We start from the raw sequence: 21,494 nt of genomic DNA on the forward strand, positions 1-21,494 counted from the left end.
AGCCTGTAGCTGTAGGTGGTCTATGGTGGTGGGGTCTAATTTTGTCCATTTTTCATTTTTCAGTTGTCAGTTTGGGTTTGAAGAACTACCAGGACAAAAAAAAGGAACAATACTGCATGGTACGAATTCAGTGAACAAACATATGTGAAGTATTTTTCATAAAAAATGGATGACCATTAATTTTTCAGTATTTTAGGTGCTTTAGGTGCTAGGTGTATATTCCATGTTATTTTTATTCCTTGTTGCACCATATATACCATATATATTAAGTCATGACTGAAATCTTTCAGTCTTCAGTGTTCTAAGCACGCCTTGGTCACTTCAAAAGCTGGACTTCTGTTGACTTCAAAATCAGGGATGATTGAAATATCTGCTCTGATTAAAACAGCAGCGGAGCCGTTGGGACTTCTGGCAGATGTCAGTCAAGTGCGTTCACTGGCTCTGTTTGTGAGCAACTTTAAAAACTCAATGTCCAGTGAGAGGCACCAAATAAAACCAAGATCTTCTCTTTTATTTTGAGTAAACAGATCATCCTAATTAAATATGATGGCATCGTGTTTTAATGAGCGAGCATCAAAGAGTGTCTCTGAGCCGTCCGTCACGGGAGGTTTGACTGTAAACAGACAGAAACATGGATGTGAGGGCATGATGGGGGGAATTTTAACTAGTTTAAAACAATCTGACCTCATATCACTATATCAGCCAAAGAAAACAGACAATCTGGTCTGAAAGTTATCTTACCAAACACTTTATTCACATGCTTCATATTTCATCAGCCTGTACATTAGGTATGAAAAGGCTTCACCCAAAACAAACACGCTTGCATGAATGCACACACTCATAGAAAGACACAAAGGAGTTTTACAGTTTAAAAAAAAGCTGTTATCTTTGAAAAAACACAAAAACACTCATAAAAGCAGACTTGCACTTTGGATGATGTATGCTGACAGGCAGATTGTGATTTTATGAATGTTTCTTGGAAGCAGAGCTGCTGTTTGTTGGATGAATTAACCTGAGAAAACCTGAGAACAAGTGTTTCAGGTGTCAAAACATTCATGTTTGATAATAAATTTGGCTGACAGACATAGGAGGCGATTTTCACTACAAATTAGAATCATTTTGTGGAGGTTTGAAGGTACAGTATGTAGATTTTTTTCATTTTTGTTAAGTGCTTACATTCCCTCGAAGCCAGAGGGAGTCATAGCAGAGCTGCTCTGACTACATAATTATTCAGTGTTACAAAAGTCAGCATGAACTGCTGCTAGAAGCTGCCGCTCTGTTGCTGTATCAAAGCCAAATTTCAGTCATCTCAGAGTTAAAATTAAACTTCAAATCATGAAAAATGGGGCAGTAAATGTGCTCTAGCTGGCATGGGCGTGTCGGTTGACTGAGCTGAAGCCCCACCCACTCATGAGAAATACGTCCTCTCAGATTTTAAAAATGCTTCTGAACAGAGCTCAGCTGCCTGGCTCTATGACAGAGCAGAAAGACAGAAGTTGGGGTTAAATTTACTGTTTTCTGGCACAAATCTCTCCAGTATGATACTTTAATGACCCGTAGTCCACAGCATGTAGCTGGCTGTTAACTTTCAATGAAGGCAGTTCACAGCAGACTGTACTGAGATCAACTACTCTGTCATTCTACATCACTGTAGTGTTGGGGGGGCGGGGTGAATATCAAGGACCCCTGTTTTTGCCCTGCTCAGTTAAAATCAAGCCAGGAAAGTTGTGAACAACTTTATAATGGTCTAAACTAAACAATTCAGTCACATGTAGATCTCACTGTTTCACATGTTTACAGCAACCTTATTCCAACATAAATTAGTGTGTTTTGGATTTTACTCTACAGCAGAAGTCCTCAACTCCAATTTCACAAGGGCCAGGTTTTTCTTGACCAATGCTGTGGGGGCTGGACATAGAAATAAACCAAAATAAAATCTCCTTTACCCTTCTAATTAACATATTATTGTAAAAATATGATTTCTTTCCAAAAATTAATCAAACTGTAAGCCTCAAACAGTGAGATTATTCCCTTTACTGCAGCCAGCCACAAGGGGGCAACTGAGATATTTTAGCTACATATTTCTGGAGCCCTGTTGATGTCTATCACTGAGTTCAATGTTAATATGTTGGGTCATTATGGCCCAAAAAACTCAGTGCAGGAACAAATCTGTGAAGATTCTCAGAGGGGGAAATTGCACTCTTAAAGAGCCTGGAGTGGAAAAAATTGATGCAACAAAAAAACTTTAATCAAGATAACGATAAGCATGTGTTTACCATGCCAAATTACAGAAACAGTAGTGTGCTTCTTGACTGATAAGTCTCTAGGTTGAAGGTTTTAATCAAAGCTTCAAGTAAAAAGTCAAGCAACACTATGCCATATTTTTGCCTTCTCAAATTTTCTGAATTTAATAATCTCCTAGGGGCCAGATGGGAAGCCCTGGGGGGCCTGATGTGGCCCCCAGGCCTCAAGTTGATGATCACTGCTCTACAAGGACTTTAACCTAGAGAGAAAGAGCAATGTCTAAACCGTTCAAACACATAGGCAGCATTTGTGAAAGTGGGTAGGACTAGCAAAGAGCAAGGAAATATATCAAAATATCTTAAATTCTTACATTTATTGCCAAACCCTTCCCCTGGTCACACATTGCCTACAGTTATCGAAGTTTAATTCAACACTTCAACTCTTTAAACGCTGGACTCTTCTCCGCTGTTGTCCTCAGTGGTAGAAAGAGTCTCCAAACTACTGCTCTACTTTTGCAGCCTGTTGCACCAGCAAAGCATACAGTCTGTCTTAAGTTGTGGTGTGAAGTCCACCCTAAACTCCCCAAAACTTTAAAACTAGTCCAGTTATAACTTGAGTTGTGACATTGTTCGGTTACAGCACGGAGATGTAAGGTTGATCTTAACTAGGAGAGCTTTGCATCCAAACTAACCAAAATATTGTCGCAGATATGACATTTTTACATAAATTAACCAATCACTGAAAAGCATTTTTTTAACCCCGTGTTTGTTACAGATGCTAACGGCTAAAAATAACGTATGCTAACTGCTGATAATCCTCAAACAGCCATGAGGGTGGATGAAAATATGACGAAGGATTTTTCCTTTAGTGATTTCCAAAGCCTGAACTTAGAGCCAGGATAAATTACAACACTGACATCAAGTGGTTAAATCGCTAATAACTCACGGTAATTAAACTGCAGCCAGTGGAAATGATCTCCGCTCATAGAAAACAACAGTATTACTGCTCATAGAGAACCTATGCTGAAGCCTACGTTGAAACTATCTCAACTGGTGCAACACCTTAAATCAGTAGTTCCCAAACTCTTTCTGTCAGGCCCCCCTTTGGCAGATGAAAACAGTTACAATAATTGCAAACAAATTCCTTTTTTTAAATGTAATTTACATTTAACCTCATAAAACCTTTGTAGCGATTACAACAATCATGCCCTTAAACAGAGTTTTAAAGATCTAACTCTTGAGATTCATACCCCCAGTCCTACAGAATTCCTGTCACTATCGTGGGCTTATTTGGTGCCACAGGTCTTCTTGAGTCTCAGTTAAATTTCAGTGACTAGCTTTGATTTTTTCTGTCTTGACTGAGGCAACAGAAGAAAAATCTGAAAACCAGAATCTCACACTGGTAGGGTGTTGCAAAAGGGAGGAGTGTTGTCAGGGCTCTCCTGCTTAGCAGTGGGTACTCCTTTTCCCCTCCAATACAAAATGTAGACAACATCTTGGACTTAAACTGCCACTGCATTGTGCATTGCTGATTCTGAAGTCGTGTTCCTTAGCCTTGATACACCCTCCATCATTATGACGCGCCCCCTGGGGGGGACCATGGCCCACTTTGGAAACCACTGCCTTAAACTCTGTAAGTAAGAACCTTTGCTCAAACTAGGTTTTGTTGGAGCTTTTTGCATCCATTTCTTTGTGAGTGACCCAGCACTGTGGTCATTATTTGTTCGTATTTAATGGTGAGAGGTCTCACATAAATGATATGTTGTTTCATTGCTCGTTAAAAGAGGAAAAAAACGCTTCCGTACACCATATGAATAGCCTTTGTCACTGCATGGTAGCACATGTGTTTGATTGGACTTTAAGCACTTTGTGGCACTCAGTGATGTTGTTTCCTCCAGTCTAGTCTTTGCTTGTGTTGCACTTAATCTCAGATGTATATCACTTTGGACAAAAGCATCTGCTAAATGACACTGTAACGCTGTAATTCAACCAAAGAGGTAAAATTTTAGCAGCTCTGACTGTTTCAGTAAAACCACAATCTGCTGTCAACACCAGCTGTGATTTCAAAAGACAAAGACATCAAGTACCAAATAAATAACTTCCAATGAGGATTTAACTCTAGTCTAAACAGGGAAAAACAACTAGGACCGAGTCTTTAATCCTGAGTGACCACAAAGGTGGTTTGTTGATCCACCAACTTTCAAGTCACACATTTCTTTATTTTTGCCTTTTCCTATTTCCCTTGTAACAAAATGTTTCCAATATTTGAAAATGTACAATTATCAGTAACTCTGATGCATCTTCAGAACCCATTCAAGATTAGAAAACAACAGAAAACAATATATATTTAAAACTCTCTTTGGTGAAGTTTCTGTTTACATAACTGCAGATTTTTAATGGAGTTTGGCAACTTTTTGACACTGGCTTTGAGCCTGTAGCTTTATCTCCACTGTGTAAACAAAGACAAATGAATCCTGGAGTATTTTTGTTTATATAAAGCTTGATCCAAGGTGGTTTGAATCCAATTTTAACACCTGGTAAAAGCTTTTCTTCAAGTAGGTTTGGGCTCTGTGGCAACTTGAACTCAAATACACTAATTCCTACTTTCATACAGTGCAAACGAAAATGCTTTTTTTTAAACAAAAGTAAAAAGGTAGCCCAACAACAGATCCTTTCCACCAGTTTTAGCAATATTTGTTTCAGAAAATCAAAAAAATGTGGGGAAAAAAGAAACAGTAGGTATAAAGAGAGTTAGGCCCACACCACACTGCGTGAATAAATACTTTAAAGTGCTCAAACAAAAGACAGACGAGACTAGGCGCTAGTTAAAAGGCAGACTGAAGCTTAGATGAGAACAGCACAAAAAAAAGCACGCCGAGTGTTAGAGGATACGTATCAAACACATAAATACAGAGTGGCTATTCTCCTAAAAGGAGCTGGCACATTCAGACGCTTTCACTCGTAGCTAAAGGTCAGTTATTCAGAATGAGCCAAAAAAAGCTTTATGATACGGCTTTGAAAGGCTCCACTCATCATCTGGTTTTATCAACATGTATAAAAGCTTCTGAGTAGAAGAGTCATGGAAATAAGGGAGAGGTCAGGTGAAGAAAAAAGATTTAAAGAAAGAGTAAATAAAGCTGTCTCCAGATGGAAACTCTTGAGTTTCACCTCTCATAGAAAGCATTTCTCTGAAAAAACGGTGACACAGGTGGAAAGATTCGAACCATTTCAGTCCCCTAATGAGGTCGGTGAGTTAGAGGCGAGCGGACACAGCTTTCTGAGTTGGGAGTTTTCCTCCTAAACACAGAGACAAATGTGAGATTTGTTGTAAAGGCTTGGAGAGAAACAAAACACCATTTACTTCTGTTTGTAGCTGACAGCTTGTTTCTTACCGAGAGTGTCTTCCAATGAGTTCACCATCACCTTGTTAACCTTTAAAGGCCCCTGCTCCGCTCTGAAATCAAAACATTTTAAAGCATGTGGTTATTTACAGCACAAATGTTAGATATAAAGACGTCAGTGGTGACCTTTTGTTAAAAGGTGGATAAAATGCTTTCTGTGAAACACAGAGTTGAAGCGATTGTTTGCAGACTGTCAATATTATCTCTTTCCATCTGAGGTATGTATACAGTGGTGCTGTCAAGTTATCAAATAAATCTATAAGAAAAGATTAAATAATCCAAATGCTCAGCTTAAACCCACCGACCTGCTGCTGGCTCTGGGTTTTTTAAGCAGCATGCTTTGACTTTCTAAGGAGTAAATGGCTAGAAACCCCCATATTGATAGATACATTAATGAAAATGCATATGGTATACAATAAAATTAGTTCAAATGCAATTAATCCATAGTAGCATGAATCTGAATATGAGGGTGCAACAGGCTTTATGTTATAAAGAAGGAGGCTGGGGTGGAGGAGGTGAGGCTTTGCCAGCAGCATGGTGCATCGACTCCAATGCAAGCAGAGACTAGTGGGAAGTAAGTCATATATAAATGGACCACTGTGTTGAGAAGAAAGAGCTGTGATTGGCTGTGGGAGCTGAGAGGAGACAATTGGGATCAACAGGCTGTCAGCTGATCACAGCTGGGTGTATAACTACTGCGTCCTGCATGAACTGAGGCCTTGTCCACACGAAGATGAAAACGATATATTTCCAATTCACTTTGAAAATGTTTTCTGTAAACACGTGATTGTTTTAGGAAATTTCAGCGTAAGCACGGAACCTCTTCAAACGACTGAAAACGCTGACACAGACACAAGAACGAGTGGATCTAAGAACATCTGGTGTATGCTGTTCTCCATGACCATTTGTTGTTCTCTGTAGTGGTAAAGGGGCATCTTATTTTGCTGTAAAAGCCATAATAAGCTCAGTAGCTTCTGCAGCACGAACACAACCCTGTAATCTGCTATTGTTGTTTTGGCTGGACCCGTGCATGTGGCTTAAGTGGGCTACGCTATGCATGACGTAATCATTTCAAAAAGATGCGTCTGGCTGTCCACATAGACAAAACAACAGGTGTATACAGATTTGTGCACTCTGGGACCCAGTTTTGAACGTCATTTATGGTCTCCCAAAACGCCATTTCCATATGGATGAAATGCCACAATGACAAAAAACTTTTGTGTAAACTCCTGAATTCGTCTCCGTGACGGGGCCTGATGCTGAGCTTCATTAGCTGTAAAATGCTCCTCCAGCTGTTTTTCATTAGTACCACTTACTTTTCCAGCCTTTTTTGCCCCATCCCTACTTTTTGTGAGATTTGCACCATTGCATCCTGTTTTATTTACCGTATTTTCTGGACTATAAGTTGCACCTTTTTCATAGTTTGGCTGGTCCTGTGACTTATAGTCAGGTGCGACTTATATATCAAAATATATATAAATATATAATTTAACATGTTTTTAAATGTTAATTCATACTGACTGACATGAACCAAGGAGTAAACATTACCGTCTATAGCCGCTAGAGGGCTTTGGCTTGTGACAACTATATGCTGCTTCTGTACCACTGAAAAAATTAAGTGAAACATTAACTTAAAGAAAACAGAAAGAAAGTTTGGAGTGAGTGAGAAACTTGTGAGGGACTGGCGAAAAGCAGAGGTTACTTTTACTGCAATGAAGAAAACAAAGAAAGATAATCGCAGGCTGAAAGCAAGATGGCCAGAGCTGGAAGAACGAGTCCACAGATGGGTGCTTGAACAACGTGCTGCCGGGAGAGACTTGTCAATGGTGCAGTTATGTCTCCAAGCTCTGGTAATTGCCAAGGAGATGAATATAAATGACTTTGCAGGCCGGCCTTCTTGGTGTTACCGCCTCATGCAACGCAACCGCCTCTCTATCAGAGCACGGACAACGGTGTGTCAGAAACACACTAAATAAATGTGACTTATAGTCCAGTGCGACTTATATATGATTTTTTTCCTCTTCATGACGTATTTTTTGACTGATGCAACTTATACTCCGGAGAGACTTATAGTCCGGAAAATACAGTACATTTTACACAGTGCCCCACATTTTTGGAATTGGGGTTATAAAGACATAAATACAAAGGATGTCCAATAAAACCACCATGATGTCAGCATTAGCAGATGGTGGCTTAAAAACCGAATTATCAGTAGATATGAAAATTTCTGCCAATGTTAAATGGATATTAAGCTATAAAAATCTGCCTACATCAACTGTAAATATTGGCCGTATGAACAGATAACTAAGTGGAATTTTAGGTTAGACCAACAGACCTATGTTAGCTAAAGTCTTTTTTCTTTATTCATCATTATTCTCCTCACTTTAATGTGTGTTTTAGGGACTGAAATTTGTTCATTTGTCTAAAATGTTTAAACTTTAAATGGTAAATAAATCATTTTATACTCAAGGAGCTTGTTAGACATCTACATGGATGGTTATGATATTAAGGTTATTAGTCAAATCTGCAGAAGTATGATGTTGCTGCCTGGAAGAAGGGGATGGCATGTATAATCCCTTCCCCTTCTCAGCCCCTTACATGATGCTCTAAAGGCATTTTTTTTTATTACAGGGTAGATGAACATCAGCTGAAACTCTGGTGTTCAATTAATCTTTTAATCAGAAGTGGCAAAACTTTTCAATAAAAGCCACATACTGAAAAATTTAAGGATGACTGGGTCATTTTATCATAAAAGTTTATTATAACCAAGCTAATGTCGGTCGGTGATACGCTTAGTAGCCATTGATAAGGATTTGGGGGGGCAATCAGATTTCAGAGGGGCCGTGGTCGGCTCTGGCCACCCCTGGATCGGCCCCTGCTTGGGATGAGAATTACATTCTGGTCAGCAGAGAGGAATGAGGCTGATGGCTCATCTCCACATTCAGACACACAAAAAAAAGAAGAAAACTGCTCAGAGCTGCCAAACTTTGACATTTGAAGATGATTGGGCCTTAAGACAAGAGCAGAGAGTGAGGACAATAAGTGTGATTCATGCTGCTATTTGGTTGTGTAATGCTTTTGTCTTTATTCATAAAGACATTATGAATTGAGATATCATTGTTTTAGTTGTCAATATGTTGTCAGATGTTTTTTATAGAATTAAAAGAGCTGCACTGCCTAGTGTCAAAACTAAGAGGTACACTAAAATCAATCAATCAGTCACTTTTTTAAGAAACTTATAAGGGCCAATTAAAAATGAGGCTGTAGCTCTGACACCCCTGCTTTTAGTAAAAATGATCATGATTACTGTTATTAAATGAGCTCAAAACATTAAGGGAACAGAAAAGAAATATGCTACAGTGACAACAATCGGGATTTAATGAATATGAATACTATGACCATGCTATTAAAATCATAAAAGGTTTAAAAGGAAATCATGTTCAATTATTCAGGAGTTCTTGACATTCTAGATGAAGGTCTTCTCTATGTATAAACTGTTTAACATGTATTTTAGTATCATTTGATTGTGTTTTGGTAATTCCTAACAAACGCACATAAGGATGATTAAATAAAACATACCCTTTGACTTTCTGTACAGCTCCAAGTCTCAATAGAGCAGCCAGAGCATTCTTCTGGAGGTCAGATGACAACACCTCTGAGTACCTCAGCCTACCTGGATAAAACACATGCACAGTACACAGTCAGGACATCCTATACAGAGTTAAACCAAGGCATGAGCAGTTTGATGAGTGAGAATCATCATACAGAGAAAAGACTGCAAACCTGCAAGGAGGAGTTTGATGATGAACTTCCGGACTGCAGGGATGAACTGTTTCTCTGTCAGAGAGTCAGCGGCCTCCTCACATAAGAACCTGCACACCACCTGAGATAACACAAACACACGGATATACAATTATTTCAAATGATGGTTTTGCCTCTTTACATTTTTGGTACAAATTCCCTGTACTTTCTGGGTGTGTCTTAGTAAAGATCTAAAACAAAGCTAAAGGTGGCCTAGATGTATGCACAATGCTATAATAACATGAGAAAGCAGAAAACTCCCTACATTTAAAACTGTGTGTCTCTCACCTGGTATCCCTGTAAGAAAGAATCTAACATGCTGGTGAGGAAGGTCACAGTTTTCTGTCCACTCTCAGTAACCAGGACCTCCTGCTGGGTAACCTGCAGAGCTCCGGTCTTCATCAGCAGGTAACAGGCCTCCTCAAAGTCCTACAAGGCAGAAGAAGAAGGATATAAAACCCACGCTAGATCTCTGAAAGATCATGCGATAATGATACCCAAAGGCAAGACTTCATTTTCTACATCTTCCCAAAGTTAAGAGATTATTGAAAGTAGGAAATCTTTGTTGCTCCCACCTGCACTGTAGCTCCAGGACAGAGGATGAACTCGTTGTAAAACATGTTTCTCAGGAAGCTAAAACTGTTGAAAACCTCCTCTGCAAAATAAAAATTTAAACATCAGCATTTAATTTTTAACTTATAGTTCTGCTGTTGTTTTTCTTTACTATGCAGGAGAGCAGACAAGCTTTTTCACTATAGGTACATAAAAAAAGGCTTTGATTCTGTAGCATGTTGCACAAGCTATGTCTAATATCTTGGAGTGCATCCACAGTACTGCACTGAAGCATGTTTGCCTCCCCTTCCTAGGCCCCTGTTGGTCTGCATGCACACTGCTCCAAGCCCAAACAGGCATGAGCACTGATACACCATCACATCATGACATGACATGCAGCCTATAAACAGTTTTATCCATCTTTAACACTCTTATATGTCAAACTACCTGGCTGTTCAAACATTATTGAGACATAAATTTAGCACAAAAAGTAAGGAAATGTGTGCTTGGTAGATTATTTCTTTGTTGTAACAATGCTTCTTGGAAATACATTTTATACTGTTAGAAAGTCTGTTTATTTACATTTTAAATGGTATAACATTTGTAAGGAACATGCATTTGTGAGATGAGCAGTAGAGCTGAGTATGTAGGTTGCACCCATGAAAATTCACTGAATCTTCTCTGCCAATGCTAAATAGCTTATTCTGTCATTGACTCAGCTAAGTCCAGATAATGCTTACTACAGTTGGATCTTAAGGTCAAAGTGTGGAGAAGACGTGGAGAACACTGTGCTGATTGCTGCACCGACTGATGGAGGCAGTGGACAAACAAGGCTTGTCATCATTGGAGGCAATCTCAATGCAGAGAGATATCAAGATGAGATTCTGCAACCAGTGGCAATCCCATATCTCCACAGTCTGGGATGGATCTATATCCTCAAAGATGACAACGCTCACCCCCACAGAGCGGGGTTTATCAGAGACTACCTCCAGGATTTGGGAGTGGAAAGGATGGAATGGCCTGCCAGCAGTCACGACTTCAACCCCATTGAACACTTGTGGGATCAGCTTGTGCGTGCTGTTTGTGCCAGAGTGACCAACACATCCACGTTGGCTGAATTACGACAAATGTTGGTTGATGAACCAGCAGTGTGTGAAGAGGCTGGTGACCAGCATGAGAAGGAGGTGCCAGGCTGTTATGGCTGTGTACAGTTCTTCCACAAGCTACTGAGGCTCCTTTTTGGTAAATGAATAAATTGTTAAATTGCCAATATGTCTTGTTTCTTCAGACTTCAATCATCACATCCACCAAACAAGAGTCAATGGCAGAATAATCTGTTTGGCATTGGCAGAGGAGATTTGGCAAATTTTTCATGGGTGCAACCCACCAGTGTTAATTTCGACAGCTTTCGTAAATTTTAGTCTTAGTCTTTTGATTGCATGTCTTAGTTTTAGTCCCATTTTAGTCATTTCTACCCTTTTTATTTTAATCAATGAAAACTCAACAACATTTTAGTCTAGTTTTAGTCCATGAAAAGTCCTCACATTTTAGTCCCTACTTTTAGTCCAAACATTTATTCTCTTGCCTAATTCTGGTACCAAATCATGGTAGTGTCTTCCATGCACCGTGCCAAACCTGGGTCCCTGCTTTCTACAGCTGAGACGTACAAGAGATACAGATGTATTGTTTTTTTTGACAGATTTACCCACAGTGGAGAAATGTCATGGATTTAGAATTTCCATCGAAAAACTAAATTACATTTTAGTCTGAATTAGTCATCTTGATGAAAACTAAACATACTTTTTCTTAGTTTTTGTCCTCACAGATGTTAGTTTTGTAGACTAGTTTTCATCATGGAAAAAAAAGGCTGTCAACGAACATTTTTATTCATAGTTTTAGTTGACGAAATTAACACTGTAACCCACATACTCAGCTCTGCTGCTCATCCCACAAATGCATGTTCCTTTCGAATGTGGCACCATTTAAAAGGGAAATAAACAGGCTTTCCAAAGGCAAAAGATTTATTACCAAGAACAATCTACCAAACACAAATGTCCTTACTTATTGTGCTAAGTTTATGTTGGTAAGGCAGGGCAGCGGCAGGACTGCCATAGGTGGGCTGGCACAGGTAATAAGGCATCTGCTATGCCGTTCTAGAGAAATACTGAGCCTGCAGTGAGACGCATGATGAGGCAAACTCGGGTTAAACAAAGTACTAGGAATGTAATTTTAAATAAGTATGTGCTGGTGGGGTGAAAGCTGCATAATTTGATCACATTACTTTTTTGTGATCAAGTGTTGGTTTGTGGATCATACATTAGAGCATGCTTGCATAGGCTATACATCTTTTTCTTTTTGTACCTGTATACCTTCCCTCCCTCCCTCCCCCCTTACCCCCATCCCGTATGTCAATGGCTCATTGATAGTCTTGCTTCATTTGCGTGTGCTCTCATAAGACAATAATACTTAAGCATAGGAAAATAATAACAATAGTGCATGTACATTAGAACAAAAAAATAAAAAAGAACAGGTAAAACATACATAGACCCCCTCCAACCCCACCCCCCTGTCCAGGCATAAGAACATTAACACAATAAATTAGGCTAATTTCCTCTGTCATAGACATCCACAGAAATAGCTACTGATACATATTAATGTAAGCATATTATGGAATTATAGATGTGTGATACATATATGTTATGTATATTCATTAGTTGCTCATAAATAAGGGCACTTTCTATTTTATATTTCAGTCAGGTGGTCAATTCCACATAGCAGCTTTGACCAGCAAGTAATATTCGAGTGTTTTGCACCATGAAGCTGAGCTGCTGAGAGCTCTAGCTGTGCTATTTTGATCACGTTGCTTGTATCTAGGTTGCACAGGTGCGAGGCAGGTTGAGAGAAGTTGGATTAAAAAAGGCTGTCCTTTAAAACCACAACCATCAGTATTGTGGTTTTAAAGGACAGCCTGGGAGGGAAAACTTATGCCACTGTTGATTGTTAATGTGTGTTTGACACCTCTGTGATCCAACTCGCCGCTAAGGCCAGCATAAATTGATTGTTGAACTATTAATAAAACTGTATAGTGATTATCCAATCCTGCTGTTGTGCTGACGTGTGTGGCGGAGGGGCTGCATTCCTTTGCTACATGATCTAAGTACTTCAGTTTCAGTCTTACGTTTGTTGTTGGAAGAGGCTGTGTGGATGGCTGAGGCCAGCAGAGCTGGTCTGAGGAAGACATGCAGCGCCTGGTTCCTGTAGGAGACACAGGAGAGGATGACAACTGCCTGGCTCAGGACCTCCTCCTCAGGAGTGATGGTGCTCTGAGGCTCTCCCACGCTTGCTGGGGCTGCTGCTGCAAGATAAAGTTCAAGGTAAGAAAACTGCTAAACTGTGTCTGAGTTTTGGAAAATTTTCAACACAGCTTGGCTTAATGGGGCAAAGAGTCAACAGCTTCAGGGAAAACTTAAAAATGTGCTTCTAAATGACTAAATGAACACTGACTTTATAAACTTTCTTGGTGTTTACAAGCAAAGTATAGAGGAAAGATCTGTCTGATCACAGGAAATAAACACTGCTGGACTTGTCAGATGCATGAAAGTGACATGAACATTTAAATTAACTTTGTTGGATTGACATAGGGATAACTAAAATAAAAACCTTGTCCCACTGCCAGATGGACTCTTCCTTCACAGATCCTCACCAGACCTCGATGCAGGGACAGACTGGAGGAAACTACTTCTGAGGGGGAAGTGTGGTCTGAAGTGGAGAAATATATACATGAGAATGGAAAGAAATGGTGATGAAGATTAAGAGAAGGGCTGAAGTAAATCTGCTGGAATTCTACATTTAAGGATTTTTAGACAAATTCTTCATGCAATCTCATTATGTCTAAAAAGTCAACAGAAAGCAGTATAGTTAAATTCTGAGCTCATTGTACCAGGCCAGTGCAGGAAGGCTCCGTACTCCCGGGAAAGGTCTCTGAGCCACAGAGCGTGTGCAGTCAGCTCCTCCAGTGCCATCCCTCGTTTCTCTCCTTCTGCTGTCTGCTGCTGGTGGTGGTTCTGCAGCAGCAGAGAGGCCATAAGAACCCATGGCTTCAGCACCATGTTCTCCTCCTGGGCCCGCACCAGCCTGTAAGCCGAGTCGTTCACGAAGCTATGAACCTCCTCGCCGGGCCTCCTGGGGATGTGTCTACAAGAATACAGAGTACAGCTGACATTTACAGCTACACCTTTCAAATTCCTATTTCGTGAGCATTAAAGTCACTTAAGTGTAGTTATGTGTGTAGCAGATTACAAGGTGCAAAACACAGAACAGTAAGTAGAAATGAGGTACAAACAATTTTGAAACCAGCTTTCTAGGATAAGGAGAGGACATGTGATACACTATATGGACAAAAGTCTTTAGCCACATCTGTATTAGAGCTGCATGCAAGCCTCACATCACCAAGTTCATTGCCAAGTGACATATGCAGTGGTGTAAAGCACACTGACACTGAACTGTAGAGCAGTGGAAACATGTTCTGTGGAGTGACAAAACAGAGGAAGTTGAGCAAAGTTCTCTGTGTTGCAGTCAGATGGGTGAGTCTGGGTTTGGCAGATGCTAGGAGACATACCTGCCTGACTGCATTGTGCCAACTTTGAAGTTCAGTGGAGGGGATACCATGGTATGGGGCTGTTTTTCATGGTTTGGGCTAGACCCCTTACCTCCAGTGAAGTACAATCTTAAAGCTTCAGCATCCTAAGACATTCCGGACAATGCTATGCTTCCAACTTTGTGGCAACAGTTTGGAGAAGGTCCTTTTCGATTCCAACATGACTGTGCCCCAGTGCACAAAGCAAGGAGTATAAAGAAATGATGTGATGAGTTCGGTGTGGAAGAACTTGAGTGGCCCACACAGAGCCCTAACCTCAATCCAATCAAGCACCTTTGGGATGAACTGGAATGGAGATTGCGAGCCAGGATTTCTCGTCCAACATCAGTGCCTGACCTCATAAATGCTCTACAGAATGAATGGGCACAAATTTTCCACATCAACACTCCAGAATCTTTTGAAAAGCTGTTAAAAGCTGCACAAGAGGGGCCAATTTCATATTAAAGTACATGTATAGGAATAAAGGTGGCCAAATACTTTTGTCCATATAGTGCAGGGGTGTCAAACTCAAGGTCCGGGGCCAAATCTGGCCCGCAGTACAATTATACCCAACCTGCAAGATCATATCATATGTTTATTATAAGTGGCCCACTGAGGTCTGCAGATTACCTCCAGTACAAAAATGTAAACTTAATCTTCATGGTTAAAAAATGAAAAAACAGAGGTTAAAAATAATTACATTAAAAGTCAGGATGTGGTAAAGAAATTGTGTATTCATTTCATTTTTTTTCATTTTGCATCTCATAATAATAACTTAATCTTATTAGTTTCATAGAAGTTCTCACATTTTGCCCTTTTCAAATTTACAAATTTGTCTGATGTCATTTTTTACCTTTTAGGTCACAATTTTTTTCAATTTTAAGTCATATTTTAACATTTTTGACTAATTATTTTTTTTATTTTATGTCACATTTTGACCTTTTAAACTCCTAACTTTGACTTTTAATCCCATATTTTGACCTCTAAGCCTCACTATTTAAAATTTTGACCTTTAAAACATACCTGACAGACCTTATTTTTCATGTATTTGCCTTTTTTTAAAACATTATTTTGATACTTAATTTGTGTTTTGGCCTTTTGAACTAATAAGTGTGACTATTTGCCTCAGATTTTGAGCCTTTAAATGTGTCATTTTGACTTCTTTTAATCTCAAAAGCATTTATAATCAGTGCTCATTTTTCCTCCATAATTTATTACAGTTAAAAATAAGGTTACCAGTTTATGGTTAAATGTTGACCCTGTCAGGCTCTCCGATTAGACCAAAATTCAGGATCCGGCCCCTGCTGTAATTGAGTTTAACACCCCCTGCTATAGTGTATTTACTTATTTTAGCATGTATCATGGTAATATAAAATACCTTGGTACCAAGTTGAACTGGCAGCGGTTAACTTTTCCCTCAGCTAAACTTCTGACAGACACAGGCTGGCCAAAGTACACGTGGATACTGCCGTAGTCTTCACTGAGGACCTTCCTGGCTTTAAACAGACCCTAAAACCAAGAAATAATGGAAAAGATTTAGACGTGTTAAATGACAAATAAAAACATTTACCAAAAATGCATATCCTTGTGTTTCCATCCATCATAGACAAACATGAGGTGTTGAAATGACTCACTGAAGTGGACTCTTTTGGTTTGGGAACACCCAGCAGCTCTCTGGCATAAAGGGACTCCTCCAGGATCCTCTCGTAGCTGATACTGACAGGAACCAGGTTTACATCAAAAACCTCTCCTTTAAGGAACGGATCCATGACGATATTCAACAGACCTAATGGAAGACAGTGACCAAAATGAGAGAGAGTGACAAAACGCACAGAAGCATGACAAGCTGTGCTGCAAAGTTTTTACTTTTTGCTGAAACATAGTGACAACAAGATTCAATTATTGAAACACAGTTTGCCTTTATGTAAGAAAAAAATGATTTAACAATATAATTCACCAAGAAGGCCAGCTTTGCTTTCCCATGTTATGTAAGGAAAGAGTTTACTCAGACTTAATTATACCTCACCTAATTTTGGAGTCAGAGACTTGGATGTTCTGCTTCTGGTCCCCTCTAAGAAAAACTCAACTGGTGCAAATCCATTCTGAAGAGCAATGAAAATGTTCAACAATAAAAACGCGTGCTATGCCACATCTACCAAAATCAGAAATAACGTCACAGGGATTTGTATGAACAGGCGTTTTTCATTTGCATTTGAGATTATGAAACAAATTAAAGAACAAGAATACAAATGCCTAAGAGATGTCAGTAATGCAGTAAAAAGATATCAGAATTCTCACCTTGAGCATGGTCTTGACATATTCTGAGAAGACAGCCCAGTAGAGCTTGTCTCCACCGAATGACCTCCGAATAAAGAATGCTCCTGACATTCTTAGCATCTCCCCGACGAATTTCATCCCCATGAAGTCTGCAGGAATGTAAAAAGTCATACGGTTGATGCAAATCTTAACACCACTGTTTGGGCAGCATTAAATAAGGGAATTACTCCAACTGTCTCCCCCTAATTCAGTTTAATGAAACACTAGAAACACTTTTAATGAACTGCACTAGATATGAAGTTGGAAAAAACTCCAACCAGTAAAAAATAATGGGTCTTATGATGGGAGAGAAGTTAATAATGTTTAGTTCAATACCTTTCTTGACACATTGCAGAAAGGAACTGAACTTTGAGCTTCTTTATACCCTAAAATCTTGTAGCTAAGTGTTTGTGTTATATTTGTATCAGTGCTCACCCATGCCGGCAGCGATGACAGGCAGCGCCAGGTCGTATGTATACAGGATGTATGACATCAGCAGGAAGTCCATGTAACTCCGGTGGCTGGGTAACAGGACCACCGGGTGCTCATGAATGGCCTGCTGGAGCTAATAACAAGTAAAAAGCAGATTACTTTTAGTTTATCAATCATCCTGATAGTTTCTCTCGATCTAAGTGGCGCATGTGAGTCTGCTCTCACCCTCTGGATGCCCTCTTCATTGACACAGATGCTCCTGAACAACGTTTTGAACACCTTGCTGAGCGTAAAGGCGAAAAAGCGAACGGTGCTGAGCTGCAGACAGTGAGCCATCTCCTCCAAGATAGCGGACGCCTCCTCCTGGATGTCATCAGTAGCCTTTCCTGTCTCCTTACACAGCTGAACACAGAGCAAGTGAAACAGAAGAAGAGAAATCCCATAAGAACTGTGTTTTAAAATTACGCAGACAAGGGATGGATTATTTTTTTTTTTTTTTAATAATGTGCCTTTTAAAAATGAAAAAGACCTATGATAACTTTCGCAACACAGTAAGAGAAGTACAACAGTAATGACATTACTGGTAGCAGCATTGAGAGTTCAGGACACAACCCTAACAGACCTAATGAAAATAAAAACACATTTCAATAAAATAAATGTTTTTTTATGTAAAAATCTAATTTTATATCTCAAAACTTGAACAAAACACGTTTTCTAACCTATACAATAGTGTAAACTGACAGCAATGGGTTTGTAGTAGTCTGAAGTTGTATTTTTTTTAAGCTAATGTCATATTATAGAAACTAAACAGTGTTCAAACTTGACAAAATGTCTATACTGTATGTCCATAAATGTTGTTTGTTAGTTAAAATGTCAGCAAGCTTATAAAGCAAGATTGCTGTGTAAAATAATATTGCTGTAACAGGGCTGCTTTACCAAATTCTTGTTACTTTCATTGTTGAATTGTATGCAATAAAGGCTCTGATATATGTTCAAACTAATGAACTAATGAAAATAGTTTTACTTTTATTCAATTACATATTAAACCTGATATATGCACGGAGTGAGAATAAATGCAACCCTCTAACTGAGCTTCTAAATCCCCCCCTAAAAAAAAACAAAGAAACTGCACAAAAACAGGACTGGTATTGGCTAACTTGAACATTTTTTACTTCAATCATGAGCGCACGTTTGTCAGGTAAGACCAGAATGTTTGTAAGCCCGTTTTCTACCTGATTGATGACATAGTGAAGCTGATCGGACTGCAGCACCATCCCCTTCAGCATGCTGGAATTACACGGCGTTATTCCTTTGTAAAGAACAGGAGTGTAACATCTGAGGGCGTATCTCAGGTCACTGGAGTTCCTCCTCTCCTCCAAAATGTCCTCAAAGTCATCTCTCTTTTTCAGCACAGGGTCTCTATGCTGTGGGGAGAACATCATGCTATATTACAACAAGACATGAAATTACATTTAACCATGGAAGTCACTGTCTTTTAATATGTGTTTTGTTGAAAAAATGTGCCATATTAAGCCACAACTATATCAAATATGGTCTTCACTTTTGGTAGAAAGTTACAAGAAAAGTCATTTTTTAAAATTCTGACATTATGGATGAAACTACAATAAAATAGTTATGGTTAGGCCAAATATTGACAAATCCCATCTTATCTATGGTATGAACATTCTTAGCACCCAGAATATGTGAGCCTTCCTCTATCAAATAAAATAAAGTAGCATCGCAATTTCAAATGATCATGATGAGTTTTCAGCAATTAATCTCGATGATCAACAAAATTTGAAATGTTTCAGGGTAACTGAATCATAAAAATGCTATTTCTGTATGAAAAATAATTGAAGAACAGTGACTAGAGGCCACAAATTATCAAATTGGGATTTAAAAAAAAAACGGTAAATGTCCCTATATCCCTGCTAGGAGTGTAAAGTATTGTAAAATGTAGAGATGATAAAAATACCTCGCCAAAAAAAAAAAAAAAAACTGATACAAGGATAAACAACTTACATCCATTCGACAAAAAGTACACAACAGCTTTTTCTTAAAAATATTTAAAAAAATAAAAACCAGCAGATTTTGGCTTTTCTTAATGGTTATAAGTAGCTAAGACAATGGCATATATCAGTGTCACTTAAAATGTAATACTAGGTACGCAGCTATTTGTTGGATTAACATCGGTTTTGGCAAATATCAGCCCTGCTGACAAACACTGACCGTTGAAGAATAACGTGGCATGAATAAATGTCAGTCAGCATAAATCTGTTGTCCGATAAGTTCTATTCTACTATGCGGTATATCTCAGAGAAAAGCTGTTTTTAGGCAGAAGAAGCCATCCGTCTGACCAACTCTAGTCTGTTTATTTGGTCAAAAACAGGAGAAAACGTCTGCATAGTGAAAGTCCTACACCTAAAAAAGTGATGAAATAACACTGGCACTGTCTGTGTTGTTATTTTAAGCATTGATGTAGGCCTGAACCTTTGCAGCAGTGCATCTCTATGTATTACTTCTGTAAAGAGAATTAAGAAGAAGGGGTATTTTACATTTTTCTTGACAAAGAATCAGATTTAAGTAATATTTATTCAGATGTCTTCAATCTTGTGTTTAAAACTGGTAATCATACAAAATTATGATTATTATGATTAGGAATATATATATCGTTGATTGAATGTATTGTTGCATCCCTGTTAAATTGGACAATCAAGAATAAATACATGCAATGAAGCATGCAAAGCAAATTAAACTGAATTTTGTGGTGATCTACAACCAGCCTCAAATGATATTTATCATCATCTACTGTGTAGGGTTGGCACAACGCTAGAACTTTAAACTTTGATATGATACTTAGGGATGCAAGATACTGGACTTCTGTGGCCGACATGCTGATTTATGGTATAGGCAGATTTGCGTGGCCAAAATATAAATTATGTATTTAAGTTGTAAATACTGGCAGAAATAACATTGTGCATTCCTACTGATGCTAGTAAAAATCAAACGATAATGATACCTGTCTGGATAGAAATGTTAGACAAAAATATAAGTCATAGGCACCTTATGTCGGGCAGTTTCTAGTTTTTAATCATCAATAACTGCAGGCAATTTCCAGCACACTGTCTACATAATTGTGGATGTTTCAGTACAAAGATGATGAGTGTCTTTGTGCAGTTTAGACAGTGTGCATGCATTTTTCTGCCATTTTCTGATGGATTTAATCCTCTTCTACACACCTGTCTTGAGAAATTTGTTTTCATTTTACAGGTATCTGTACTTTCCACAATATTGATATGGAGTTCTCGATGCTACTGACAATTACAACAGAGACTGTATGGTTTAAAACGTGTGGGATCCAGAGGTATCGAAATGCCTTAGGAGGAACATTTTGCCTCCTAAGTCCAGTGTTTTCCTCCAACTTCTCCATGACAGGATGGATAACTAACAGGAAGTAGCACTGGTACAACACTGCTCCATCCACTTACCATCGATAAGTCTGTTTAAGGCAGGACAACGAATCAATTAATTACTTAATCAGATAATTTATGTCGGATTATAGACAACTGTCCGTTCTTCAAAGACACATGGCGCTTAATCTAAATATACAAATCTAAAAAGTGATGCAACAACCGTTAGATTTAACATGAAGATGCCTGGAGCGCTGCAAAGACGCTGAAATGTGCTGTAGTGATTGCTTTTACAGTCCTCTTTAGCACCAGTGAAATGTCGCTAAACAAATGGTTAACTGGAAAATTATAGTAATGTTAAGTTTTCATTCCGACTACTGCAAGATAAGCATTGTTTTACGTGCTGACATTTAATTCTTTCAATTTAAAGGCGAATGTCAAATAAGAGTTTTCAAAGCTGCAGCTGAGGGGAGAAGTTAGCTTAGCCCTGTGTTAAGAACAGCAAACCTACCGTATAAACCGCTTTGGATGCCATGATTTGTCACACTTCACGGGCACAAACACGCTGCATTCGATGAAGTTTTTAATAGTTCAACGGTTCTTCCACTTCATACAACACTTATAATTGTTAGCAGCGCCCGGAGAAGTTCACATGGGCGTGTAAACTGGCATCTCAGTGACATTTCCGTGCTACTTCCGGGAG

General features: G+C 38.9%; 1 protein-coding gene across 2 annotated transcripts; it reads right to left on the reverse strand.

Moving 5' to 3' along the window:
* Positions 1 to 760: 760 nt before the first annotated feature.
* On the reverse strand, positions 761 to 21,473 carry gnpat (glyceronephosphate O-acyltransferase). 2 transcript variants are annotated; one of them, XM_041804993.1, is made up of 17 exons: positions 21,303 to 21,473; positions 18,614 to 18,805; positions 17,607 to 17,783; positions 17,385 to 17,514; positions 16,932 to 17,059; positions 16,660 to 16,735; positions 16,268 to 16,419; positions 16,012 to 16,142; positions 13,938 to 14,191; positions 13,658 to 13,756; positions 13,176 to 13,349; positions 10,021 to 10,100; positions 9,734 to 9,874; positions 9,428 to 9,527; positions 9,224 to 9,317; positions 5,636 to 5,697; positions 761 to 5,540 (listed from the first exon to the last, which is right to left on the reverse strand). In XM_041804993.1, the coding sequence occupies exons 1-17, from the start codon at positions 21,324 to 21,326 to the stop codon at positions 5,497 to 5,499; spliced, it is 2,058 nt and encodes a 685-aa protein (XP_041660927.1). In that variant the 5' UTR covers positions 21,327 to 21,473; the 3' UTR covers positions 761 to 5,496. The 2 variants fall into 2 exon arrangements, with proteins under 2 accessions (XP_041660927.1, XP_041660925.1); XM_041804991.1 differs by having other exon boundaries at positions 13,176 to 13,352.
* Between the last annotated feature and the right edge of the window lie 21 nt (positions 21,474 to 21,494).

The sequence above is a fragment of the Cheilinus undulatus genome, linkage group 14 (assembly GCF_018320785.1).
Source record: "Cheilinus undulatus linkage group 14, ASM1832078v1, whole genome shotgun sequence".
NCBI classification, from domain to species: domain Eukaryota; kingdom Metazoa; phylum Chordata; class Actinopteri; order Labriformes; family Labridae; genus Cheilinus; species Cheilinus undulatus.